The sequence below is a fragment of the Maniola jurtina genome, chromosome 4 (assembly GCF_905333055.1).
Source record: "Maniola jurtina chromosome 4, ilManJurt1.1, whole genome shotgun sequence".
NCBI lineage: Eukaryota > Metazoa > Arthropoda > Insecta > Lepidoptera > Nymphalidae > Maniola > Maniola jurtina.
Genome location: NC_060032.1, coordinates 12,590,708 through 12,604,304, shown reverse-complemented (window position 1 = coordinate 12,604,304; position 13,597 = coordinate 12,590,708). Strand labels below are relative to the sequence as shown.

At 44.5% G+C, this 13,597-nt stretch overlaps 1 protein-coding gene across 1 annotated transcript; it reads right to left on the bottom strand.

The window, feature by feature from the left end:
• Window positions 1-936: 936 nt before the first annotated feature.
• LOC123864357 lies at window positions 937-4,094 on the bottom strand. The gene is made up of 4 exons (XM_045904721.1): window positions 4,070-4,094; window positions 2,727-2,872; window positions 1,970-2,195; window positions 937-1,342 (listed from the first exon to the last, which is right to left on the bottom strand). The coding sequence occupies exons 2-4, from the start codon at window positions 2,861-2,863 to the stop codon at window positions 1,019-1,021; spliced, it is 687 nt and encodes a 228-aa protein (XP_045760677.1). The 5' UTR covers window positions 2,864-2,872; window positions 4,070-4,094; the 3' UTR covers window positions 937-1,018.
• Between the last annotated feature and the right edge of the window lie 9,503 nt (window positions 4,095-13,597).

The following is a 13,597-nucleotide window of genomic DNA, read 5'->3' as shown; positions in this document are numbered from 1 at the left end:
TACTAATAAATAATAACATTATAAATGCGAAAGTGTGTCTGCCTGCCTGTCATGAAAGGTACAGAGTTAGCTATATCCCGGCGACAGACATAGGCAACTTTTTATCCCGGAAGAGCAAAGAGCTCCCAAGGGATTTCAAAAAACCTAAATCCACACGGACGAAGTCGCGGGCATCATCTAGTAGGTTATATTTTAAAATATTGTACGCTATCTTTATAGAGAGAAAGTCAGCGCGTGCCAGACCTTCAAACTTTTAAACTATAAGGGCCGGCGGCCCGGCGCACATATTATGGCGGAGCGCAGCGCAGAGCATGCCCACGAAGTTTTCTAATCGCGTGACACATTACGCGAATTTCTACCAGAGAATGCGCGAGCACGCGCGGGACTGCACGCGGATGCGCGAGTATCCGCACGGATGCACAATTGATTTTAAATATTATTTCAATGAATACTATGTCGATAATATTTTGACTGTGAAAAATGCTTTGCGCTGCGCTCCGCCATAATATGTGCCCCGGCCCTTTAGGGGCATCTGGCAGGCGGTTGCATGACACTAAGGCTGAGATCTTTAGACGCACTTTGACACTGTTAAAACGAGACAGCACTATACCGCTGGCATAAATCTGTCTCGTTTTAACTAAAACGCAAACTTAAAGTGCGATCTATAGATTTCAACCTAAGTGTCTGGCGATGCATGACGTGATTTCCAATATCATTTCGAAGAAAATATACAAAAATTAGACTTTATACTTTGACGTAAGATTTTTTTACTTTTACTACCTGTTATCTCCCAAAGCCACCATGATCCAAACTTCATAGTCGCTGATCGTTCCTCCGTGTTGGGGACAGTACTCAGAGAAACTTTCAGCTCATATAAAATAACGAAGGCTTGGCACGCGCTGGCTTAGTCCATTATAGGTAAACTCAAACCACAAATATTTCAAGTAAGCTTCACACAATATACGATTTATTTTCAATTTAATTTCACAAATTTTATTCGAGTCATAGCGAGATCACACTACAACCCCCTAAACATTGGACTGTACATTCTAAACTGCAACTGTGTTATTTTATCATATGCATTCTCTAAGTCGTTAATTAATGCTGCAGTTTCTTCTGACTGAACGTTATTTATTAAGTACGGGATCTCATTTCTATCTGCAGTCACCGAGTTCAGTTCGGGTTCGAGGCTCCGTAAAGAGACCGAGACTTTGCCCAGAAGCAAGAGTATTTCGGCCGGGCCTTTGTATGCATATGGGTTTCCGTCTACTTTATTTTGTACTTTGGCGTTGCACTGTGTAACGCTGTCTGCATCACACATGTTATCTATGAGATCTTCCACCTGTAAGAAATGTTGTATTAGTTCATTTCACTTTATGGAAAGTTCTTTTTACATGACTGCCCAAAAAAAGGTGTGTAATGCTTTCAGGATTCATATTAGGTATATGGCACCCTTACATCAAGACTGTTTCAACTCAAAAACCTCACCTTTTGAGATAACTTCATCCATACTAATATTATAAATGCGAAAGTGTGTCTGTCTGTCTGTCTGTCTGCTACGCTTTCACGGCTCAACCGCTGAACCGATTCTAATGAAATTTTGTATAGACTTAGGATACATTCCGGGGGAGGGACATAGGCTACTTTTTATCCCGGAAAAACAAACAGTTCCCGCGGGATTCCTAAATACTCATCCGCTTGATCGATTTGTATGAAATTTGTTACCGAGGTAGCTTGCGTCCCTGTAATTGACGTAGGCAACTTTTTATCCCGGAAAATTAAACACTTCCCACGGGATCTTTAAAAACCTAAATCCACGCGGACGAAGTCGCGGGCATCCTCTAGTTTTCTATATATAAAACTGCCATACCTCTTCCAAGGTAGCATAAAAAAAAATAGCCAGTGAGATACAAAACAGTACACGGCCGTACAGTTTGTGAAGTCGTTAAGGAGACGAAAGTTTACTCACCAGACGAATTTTCACCGAAGCTTCGTTTAATAGCGATTGCGCGTTCGTAGCTATCTCCATATAGTTCCTCCACGCATACGGCACTCGTTTGTCGAGTACCAGCAACGGATGGTAACTAGGAGCCGACCTGTTGGCCGTTACCAGAGCACCAACCACGTCCGCCAGGATCCCGAACGAGAAAGGTTGTCGAGATGCAGGGTCGTAGATATCCTTGGTATTTGGTGTCCTGAAATTATATACATTGCTTGAAGCGACGTCCAGTTAACTTGGAAGTCAACTTAATGGCGTGTGGCCAGCGTTATAGAGGAATACTTGATGACGTCAGTAGTGCAGTTGTGAGTGCACTATAAGTGAGAGGTTCTGGGTTCAACTCCTGTCGAATTCACGGCTTCTGAAAGGCTGGTTCCTGTGGCAAATGTTCATGAAATGGCGGCGGTAATCACTTAACATCAGGTGACCCGCCTGCCGTTTTGCTCGCTATTTTTTATAAAAGAATAATAATTAGGAGTTTCATTGATAATTTAATTTTTTATTTATTTATATGGATAATCAACGGGTTACAATAATTTTTTGAACTAAACAAAAATAATGGAATACATATTATTGCTATATTGTAGACCCACTAACAGCTTGCGATGTTTTCCCACAGTTAGAAGGAGAAAAAACAAAAAAGGAATTTATAACTTCTTAAATATTGTTTCAGGACACATTTGGAGATCACAATGAAAAGCTAAATTTTCATCAAATAAAAACTCACAAGCTCTGAGACAAGTATGTCTTCACGTATGTGAAGGCTTCCCTCGACTGAACGTACGGTGGAGCGTACACGTCCTTGGCGTTATCAATGTTCGCGTGTACAACGCCTGCCACTAGCAATATCGTGAATCCGAACATGATGCGGTCCTGGATATCAAAATAATACTCCTTGAACGTCATCATCATTAACTTATAGATAGGGACTTTCGTACACCATGGTCTTGCGCCGCCTGAATCCAGCGGCTCCCTGCGACTCGTCTCTGGAATTCATGGTCAAGAAAGGGGTTTGTATAGAGGTCCAAATCAGACATTATCATATTCAACCTTAATACATTGCATTAAGGGTTAAATAATATGGACACATGCCGTCTGAATGGTCTCCTTAAAGAGCCTCTTTCTTGACTATGAATACCAGTGATGTCGCCTGTTGAGTGGGGGTCTTCCAATGCTGCGCTTTCCGGTGCAATGTCACCATTCCAGCATCTTGGGACCTGACATCTGTCCCTTTTTAGGGTTCCGTACCTCAAAAAAAAAAACGGAACCCTTATAGGATCATTTTGTTGTCTGTCTGTCTGTCTGTCTGGCTGTCTGTCTGTCTGTCCGTCCGTCCGTCCGTCCGTCGTGTCTGTCAAAAAACCTAAAGGGTACTTCCCGTTGACCTAGAATCATGAAATTTGGCAGGTAGGTAGCTCTTATAGCACAAGTACAGGAATAAATCTGAAAACCCCGAATTTGTGGTTACATCATTTTAAAAAAAAAACTAAAATATTTTTTAATTTTCAAAGTAAGATAACTATACCAAGTGGGGTATCATATGAAAGGGCTTTCTTTACCTGTACATTCTAAAACAGATTTTTATTTTATTTTATGCATAAAAGTTTATGATTTATGATGAACAAAATGACGAAAAAAAATACCCGAGTACGGAACCCTCGGTGCGCGAGTCTGACTCGCACTTGGCCGGTTTTTTGAACTATGTGCCCTGTCCATTGCCACTTCAGCTTCGCAACTCGCTGAGCTTCGAGTATGTCGGTTACTCTGGCTCTTCCAAAGATTTCCTCATTTCTAATTTGATATATACTGTGCGCGCAAGTAGGTAGTATTTATGTTGTTGTGAACACCCTTGCCTGGTTCGCATAGTTTTAAAATTTATTTCACTAACTAGTACCTATCGTCGTATATAAACTCTATTCATAAGTAAAGTAGGCATGATATTATAATGACTCGTACATTTAATTTTAAAATGAATAGTTTTACAAAACTAGGACGAAATAAATCTATGAACCCTTGTCTACTTAAGTAATAAAAAAAATATGATTAATTTAATGAAACGTCCAGACCTACCAGTCTCAGGAAGCTTTTGAATGAGAGAGAATTAAATGTGATATTTATATATATAACCTAGAACTATAATTAGTACTCTACAATTATTCGCTTCATAAGGAGCAGGTGTGATCGACATAAAAAAATGACGGTCAAGTACGAGTCGGACTCGCACATGAAGGGTTCCGCACCATCGTAGAACACTCGCAAGTTAATGACGGACTGCGCCATCTATAATGTGATTTAAGGCCTGTTTCACAATCGCCAGATAAACTTTAGGTAACGGATGAACAAAGCCGCCATGCAAATTATAATAAAATAATAGTAGGTAAGTACCTACATAGTGTTATATAGGTATATCTTGTAGGATATTCGAATGCAAGTCCGACTTGCATTTTTCCGGTTTTTTTACTGCCACTTAAAATAGGCATACTTATACCAACTCTTTTGAATATTTTAGAGTTTAAACAATTAACTAAAAAAAAAATCAAGAATTCAGTTAGTGTAAAACCGAAACAAATAGGTTAAAACTTTAGTTAAAGTTGTAGAAAATGTTTAGTTTTCCTGAAGCAAAACTTAATAGAGTGCTACCTTACTGTGTAAAATTATATTCCACGCTAATTATTATTTATCTGAGTCACGGATATTTGAATCATTAAAGACAGAAATGTAAAAAGCAAAACACGATAAAAATCGACTTCGCTCGGACGGAAAAACTGAAAATCATATTCTTAGGCGCTATCTATAGAGCGCCTATAAAGATGATGTTAAAACGGGACACACAATTATATCTCTATATAAATCTGTCTCGTTTTAACTTTGTCTTAAGTCGGAGCAAAGTCAAGACAAGACTGAGACAAAACCAAATAATTAATATATTTACAGCCACTATTTTCACGATATTTCATCGTATTTCTTCAAAGGTTTTTTTATTAATTTTGGAGGGTGACCAACCCTCCAACCACCCATGGCCCCACCAACCTCTCGGTTATATGGGCCGAAACGCGGGAGGGAGCCCGTTCGGTACTTCTTTCCCGGGGCGCCTTCTTGACTCCCTACAAATTATTTCTCTGTCATCTCCTTGTCCCTATCGCGGTCACTCTCCCCTTTCTGGGGCAGACGGCACAACACATCGGATTCCCGTCGCCGATCGTGGTGTCTCCTGTTTCCCACTTCCGCTAGAGTACTCGCGCGTTCATCCTCCGTGCTGATGTCGCTCCCCTCCTCGATGCTGCTCCTCGAGTCCTCCTCATCGGCACGCTCCCCCTGGACTTCCTCCCCTCCGCGTCTCCTCTCTGACCTCGCCGGACTTCTGAGCAGCTCCGTCGCCTGTGCCACGCGTGCGCGAACTCCCGCAGTCCTCGAAAGTTCGCCTCCGAAGAGACAAGGTCCCGGTAGTACACCGGACCCGCCTCCGCATGCACCATCCCATCCAGCATCTTGCTCCGGAGATCCTCATACAAACGGCACTCCCACAGAACGTGGTGCGCGTCCTCGTCACTCTCGCCACATTCACACAGGCTACTCGCACACAGCCGAAACCCATGTAGGCGCCACCGGAAGCATCCGTGGCCCGTTAGAATCTGCGAGGTTTCATAGTCCGGGGAAACCCAAGTCGCCTCGAGCCTCCCCGTCACCGTTGGGAAAAATCGTCGAAGATGACTGCCTCTCTCATCGCTCGCCCAGCGTTGCTGCCACAAGTCAACCACAGCGGACCCTATCTCGCGCTTCCGACTGCTCAACTCCAGCCTGGTCGCGGACTGGCGCTCCAGATCTATCTTGCCAGCACGGATGACCTCCAGGTCCGCAGGCAGGACGCCCGCTAAGACCGCCAGCGCAGAGGTACTGGTGGTACGGTATGCCTTAGTGAGGAGGATGAGTGGCCCCCTCTGCGCCTTGAGAAGCTGCGACCGCACGACGTGCAACGTCGCCCTCTCGGCCCAGCACGCCGCCGCATACGTGATCGTCGCAACGAAGGTGCCCTGGTATAAGATGCGGAGAGCCTTATATCGAATACCCCAGGAAGCGGTCGACACGCGCGACATCTTCCCGAAGCATTTAGCCGCCCGCTCACCGATCGACCTCGCATGCGGCGCGAAGGAGCGACTTCCATCGATCGTGACGCCAAGTACGACGGCCTCCGCCCCGAATTTGACCGAGCAGCCACCTAGCTTGATCACTGGGGGCCGCAGCCCAAGCTTGCCCCTGAGCGCAACCATTTGCGACTTAGCGGGGGCAAACGCCAGCCGATTCCGACAGCCCCAGTCCTCAAGCTGCCTGATGGTGTTGGCAGCGGCGACCTCGATCGCCCGGCGGCTGTTGGCTTCGATCAAAACCGTGACGTCGTCCGCGTACGCAATAACTTTAACCCCACCCGGTAGCGGCAATCGAAGCAAGTCATCGAGAAGGACGTTCCATAGCGTGGGGCCCAGCACCGACCCCTGCGGACACCCCATGGTCGAAGTCTTCCATCGCACCCGGCTACCCACGAATAACCCGACTCGCCTGTTAACGAAGTAGCTCGACAGCAGGCGGAAAATGTTCTGCGGGCATCCACGCTGCTTAACCTTGAGCAAAATCATGGGCCACCAAGCGTTATCGAAGGCTCCAGAGATGTCCAAGAATAGTGCCAGTACATACTTAAAATCAGATTCAGTAGCAGTTTTGAGCATAGTTTGCAGCGCCGTGACGGTCGACCTCCCCGGGGTGAATCCATGCTGGCAGTCAGAGATCTCTCCCGAGATCTGGGGGGCGCATTTCAATAAGACGCGTTCTAATATTTTACCAAGGATCGGAAGGAGCGTAATCGGTCGGTAGGCCTTCGGATCCGTGAGTGGTTTGCCGTTGGACTTGGGCATGACAACGAGTCGGCCCTCTTTCCATACGTCTGGAAACACACCCTCTTCCACACACTTAGCGAACACCGAGTGGAACTCTACCGATGCCGCCGACCACACTTGCTTCACCATCCGCGCAGTAATCCCGTCGAGACCCGGCGCGGTGTTCGGCAGTCGCCTGACTATCCCTAGCAAGTCCTCCGGGCCGGGAGGAGGCGCAGAACAGGTCGACGGGATGAGAGTCACCGCGACCCGGACTTGCCGGTGGTAGGCCGTGTCCTTCGACAAATCGTCATCGGGACAGAGCGCTCCCAACAGGCTGTCCGCAGCCTGGTCGACACTCTCCGCATAACCCTCGAGATACTTCACGCCACTAAGAACGTTAGCAGGTGGGCGGAATCTGCCATTGGCGATCCGGTAAGCCTGGCCCCATGGGTCAGTATTACCGGTCTCCGCCTCACGGACGTTGTACTCGTTCTGCGTCTCCTCCATCAGCTTCCGGTATTTCCGACGCTCCGCATGGAACTCGGCCCTCGCACTCTCCTCTCGCTCGCCTCCTTCGCTCCTTTTACTCTGCCACGCGCGGCGAAGGCGTGCAACCTTCTTGCGCATGGCGTCCAGCTTATCATTCCACCATTCATAGCCGACGTCCTTGCGCCTTCGGGCAGTTCCCAGGCAATCGTACGCAGAGCGCACGATTGCATCAGTGAAATCCCTAGCGAGCACAGACGCCGGCTTCCTCACATCCAGGTTCCCCATCCGTTCGCTGACGGTGCTGCGAAAACGGGCCCAATCCACACCGGTCCCCCGAAACCTCGGCGGCTCCCCTCCTTCGGACTCGGCGCACCAAGTGGTCCGAGGCGCTCGGCCGCCACCAACGGTGAAAGTGATGAGCCGGTGGTCACTGGAGCTGACTCCATCGTGGACAATCCAGTTCGAGACGGCAGCACTCCTTGTCCCCAGCGTGATGTCGATGTTAGATTCCCCGTTGGGGCCAGAGAAGGTACTCGGCTGGCCCTCCTGGTTGTGGAGGACGAGATCTCTGCCAGTAATGAAGTCTTCCACGTGCTGCCGTTGGCGCTCCGCTACAGCCCCGCGTCCGGTGTAGTGGCGGGGCTCACTGTGCCACATGGGTGAATGGGCATTGCAGCCAATGACCAGCTTTTTCCCCCGAAGACTCTCGTGAACTCGTTCCAGCTGCAAGAGGTGCGGCTCGACGTCCTCGGAGTACTGGAAGTAGGCGGACACGAGATAAAGGTCCTCCCCCCTCCCAGCGCTCACGCAGACAGTCGCACAGTGCGCCGTGGAGAGATGGTGAAGCGCCACCACCCGCAGGTCTTGTCGGACGATGTACACCGCCGCCTTCGGAGAGGCGCCAAACTCCAAGAAGACTGGCCCCTCCTGCTGCGCCTGCGAGTAGTGTTCTTGCAGAAGAACACAATCGAGACGCAGCTCCTTGGCCAGCGCGGGCAGCTCCCTGGTGGCCAGCGCCGACCCGCCGAGGTTTATCTGTCCAATTCGTAGGGGTCTACTGGCCATAGTTCGTGACCAAAATAAAGTAGCCTATGTCACTTTTTCATTCCATTCCATCAGACTGTAAGCGTCAACTGCTGGACATAGGCCTTTCCAAGAGCGCGCCACCAAACACGGTCCTCCACCCGCTCCCCGCTACCTTCTTCAAGTCATCGGTCCAGCGGGCTGGAGGTCGTCCCACACTGCACTTACCGGTACGCGGTCTCTACTCCAGATCACGCCTGCCCCTTCGGCCGTCGGTTCTGCGACGATACGATCTGCCCATTGCCTGCTCCTAATCCTAATCAGCTTGCTAATCCTTTCCTATATGTATTAAATAATTACTATATGTAGTGGAAAATTGTAAGCTGGAAAAAGTATTGTTTCTTGATAACCCTAGCATAGCGCCGTTAGCTCTCTCCGGAAACAATCGTGCCGTCAGCTGCAGATGAGCAAATATCCGGCAGGCACTGCTTCACTTTAAATATAATATTACTTTAAACTTAAAGATGAAATAAAATATTACTGTTTAGTGGCAACCCTAGCGTAGCACCGGAATAACTCTTTCCGGAAACAATAGTACCGTCAGTTATAGGGGCTGCAGACAAGCAAGTATCCGGCTGTCACTACTTTAATTTACTAAAGGTAATAAATATTAATATAGCTCTCCCCGGAATAATCGCGCTATCAGCTATAGATGCAAACGATCAAATCTCTGGTAATCACTGCTTTATTTTAAAGGTAATAATTATAATATTAAACGTAAAATTAATTATTGTTGAGTGGCAACCCTAGCGTAGTGCAGTAATATCTCTCACCGGAAACAATCGTGTCGAACTGCAGACGAGCAAATATCCGGCAGCGTTTGTGGCGCGTATGTGACGCGTATGTGGCCAGAGTGCAGCGCATATTATGTTGCATGTTTGTGTTATTTTACTCTAGGTCATATCAGTCGTGCCGTCGATGGTCAAGTTTTTATCGTTAATTTATATTTTATACCTACTGCGTACATAATAATTTATTTGCCAAATCTCAAAATAGGTTACACCCCTGTTGACCCTAGGAGCAGCACCGTAATAGCTCTTTCCGGAAACAATCGTCCCGTCAGCTATTGGTGCTGTAGATGAGCAAATATCCGGCAGATATCGCTAGTCGCCGCCTTAGCCTTATCACACTTCACACTAATATTATAAAGGCGAAAGTTTGTGTGTGTGTGTGTGTGTGTGTGTGTGTGTATGTTTGTTACTCCTTCACGCAAAAACTACTGGACGGATTTGGCTTAAATTCGGAATGGAGTTAGATAATATCCTGGCTTAGCACATAGGCTACTTTTTATCCCGGAAAACCAAAGAGTTCCCACGGGATTTCGAAAAACTTAAATCCACGCGGACAAAGTCGCGGGCGTCAGCTAGTTTTGTATAAGACTAAGTAGGTGGTACTTAATCCAAAAATTTGTCGATTGAGCTCTAAGTGAGGACAGTGAATCCAGTAATTTAGGCGGAGGGTGGAACACACAGAAGATACAAACAAACGTACATACATGGACCTTTTTTTATACAAAACTAGCCGATGCCCGCGACTTCGCCCGCGTGGATTAAGGTTTTTCAAAATCCTGTGGGAACTCTAAAAAGTAACCTTTGTGCTAATCCAGGATATTATCTATCTCCATTCCAAATTTCAGCCAAATCCGTTTAGTAGTTTTTGCGTGAAGGAGTAACAAACATACACACATGCACACACACACATACACACAAACTATCGCCTTTATAATATTAGTGTGAAGTGTGATAGTGAGCAAACGAGCAGGCAGGTCACCTGATGTTAAGTGATTACCGTCGCCCATGAACATTTGCAGCGCCAGAGGAACGGGCGATGCGTTGCCGGCCTTTCAGGAATTTGTTGGTCCGCCCTTTGAGTGGAATTCCGTCCGTTCGTCCATGTTATAATCTAGAAAAACTGCTAAAATCATAACCCTTCCTTTTGGCTTTGCCATAGTCGGGTAAAGACCGTGCGTAATCTTCAGTGCGAGCTTACAGGGTGTAATCCTAAAGAAAGTGCTTCACATTCGCTCGATTGCTTCCGGCGTAGCGTCGCGCAGTATTGTGGCGGCCCATTGAGCCCTAAGTGAGGACTTGCAGTGCTTCCATACGTTCTGAATTGCCATTCTACATTACACTTACCCACCCGTCCGACAAGAGTGCAAAATCATTCTTTATTTTAGAGTGAAGTCTCTGGTAAATCGCTCTGTGGTTGCTCTTAGAAAATTGCACTGACAAGGTTTTTATTAACCCCCGACCCAAAAAGAGGGGTGTTATAAGTTTGACGTATGTACCTATCTGAGTATCTGTCTGGCATCGTAGCTCCTAAACGAATAAACCGATTTTAATTTAGTTTTTTTTTTTGTTTGTAAGGTGGCTTGATCGAGAGTGTTCTTAGCTATAATCCAAGAAATTCGGTTCAGCCGTTTGAAAGTTATCAGCTCTTTTCTAGTTACTATAACCTTCACTTGTCGGGGGTGTTATAAATTTTTAATTTACACTTGTTTTGGAGTGAAGTCTCTGCTAAATCGCTCTGCGGTTGCTCTTAGAAAATTGCATTGACAAGGTTTTTATTGCAGTAATTTTTAATGAATACCTACAAAAAAAAAAAAACAAAGCAAAAAACCATTAAGTACATAAATAAATTTCATTCTTAAATTAAATAAGGCTAATAACCTATAAAATGATACCTAACTTACTTTATTAACTTTAATGTTCTTTTAAATAGAAATTCTTACTAACCGTTTAATACTTTCTGGTTAGAAATATTTGTTTTTTACTGAATCTAATTCAAAAGATTCTCGATTCGACGCACCTGCATATTTTTTTTACAAAAACAAAGCCTTAAACTGGGTCGACTTGCATTTCAGAATTTAAACGGTTTTTAATTGTGCGATGATCATCAATGTCTTGCTCTCTGACCCCGATGGCCTAAGCTCGAGTGCATTTCATGTTACTCAAGTAACTTGCTCGAGTTACTTTCTCAAGTTTACTTGCTCATATTAAGTTACCTAACTATTTAGTTTAATAACCAAGTTACCTTGCCAACGTGTACTTAAGGACTGATGCATATAAAGTTATGTGAATTTAATTTGGGTGAATCTGTCTAATGTCCCGCCTTTCATCCTTTTATCTAAATCTATATTCTTCATCTACAACATCATCATTGATTGTCATCGATCATCATTATTGGTGTTGGAATCTACTGCGGTCATCATCATCGTCATTAGATGAAAAATTGTTATCAAACCAACTTCTTTCTTATATAATATACATAGGTATATTATAAGATAGAACCGAACTTACTAGAAAGGCGTATGACAGTTTTATTATTAACCGAAACCTTTTCCTACTGAATCTACTAAACTAAATCACGCGGCTTTGCCGGTAGGATGATGACTGATGACTAGCCTCGGCCGAAACCTCCCACCTAAAAGAAATCAAGTAAATGAGGTGTTTATTTAGTTAATCATCAGCGCCATCTCATTGCCGGCTCTTTGCTGAGCACAGGCCTCCTCTCAGAATGAGAAGGGATTGTACAAACCTTTGAGAATATTATGAAGAACTTCAGGCATACTCATCAAAATTTGTTAAACGGCTGGGCCGTGAAAAGCTAGCAGATAGACAGACACACTTTCGCATTTATAATATTATTAAGTACTAGCCGATGCCCGCGTGGATTTAGGTTTTTTGAAATCCCGTGGGAACTCTTTGATTTTCCGGGATAAAAAGTAGCCTATGTGCTAATCCAGGATATTATCTATCTCTATTCCAAATTTCAGCCAAATCCATCCAGTAGTTTTTGCGTGAAGGAGTAACAAACACACACACACACACACACACACATACAAACTTTCGCCCTTATAATATTAGTGTGATAGATGACATTGATATGCAAGTGGTTTAAACGTAGCATCTCGGCAAACTGTGACTACAGGGGTGTGGGGTCAATGACCTGCAGCCACTCCGCGCCCCACGCTCGCGAAATTCATTTGAGCTGCGAAATAAAGCCAAGCCGACTCGCCTTAATGTGTGTGATTCCATTTATTTTTACTTTATAGCGATAATAATAATTACTCTTGCTTTGAATCATGGGTAGAATATTACAAAAATATTATACAGTTAAAAAAATATATTCGTAAATATATAAAGTCCAAAGGTCGTAAGTTCATTTTACTCTGTGACCTAACATTTGGACGTTTTGTTTGAGCTTTGAATAATTACTAGTACTGTGTAACCTGTGTTTTTAGATGACGTCACTCTTCGCCATTTGAGCTGCGAAATAAAGGCAAGCTGATTCGCCGATTCATTTATTTTTAACCCCCGACCCAAAAAGAGGGGTGTTATAAGTTTGACGTGTGTATCTGTGTATCTGTGTGTCTGTGTATCTGTGTATCAGCTGTCTGTGGCATAGTAGCGCCTAAACGAATGAACCGATTTTAATTTACTTTTTTTTTACTTTATAACGACAATAATTACTGTTGCTTTGAATGATAGGTAGGATATTATAAAAATACACACAGCTAAAAAAATATCTTCGTTAAAGTCCAAAGATCGAAAGTTCACGCTGCCGTGTGACCTGACCTTTCGACGTTTTGTTTGAGCTTTGAATAATTTCTAGTAGGTAGTTACTGTGAAACCTGTAGTTTAAGCTGATGGCACTCTTCGCCCCACGCCCAAACAATCTGAGCCTTTCCAAGTATTTTTTTTATTACGTCTTGTTACTTTAATAACGTTTGTAACTATTGCTTTGAATCCACACAATTAAAGAAATAACTTTGTAACTTACCATAATATATTGTATTTTCTGCTCTCTCTGGTTTGGGTGCCTTGAAATTAAAACGTCTAAAGGTCAAAAGTTCCCAGATTCTGTAACTTGACCTTTCGACGTTTTAAGCTTTGAACAATTTCTAATAAGTGTCTGTGGTTTTAGGTGACGTTACCCTTGGCCCAACGCTCACAAACTCATTTGAGCTGCAAATAAAGCCAAGCTGGCTTGCCATAATGTAATTAAACAATTTTTTATTTTAATTTTAATAACGATGCTTTGAATTACATAAAATCCACATAGATAAAAATACCTTTGTAAAGTCCAAAGGTCCAAATTCACCTTACTCTATGACCTGACTGTTTAATATCTAGTACCGACCTACTGTGTAACT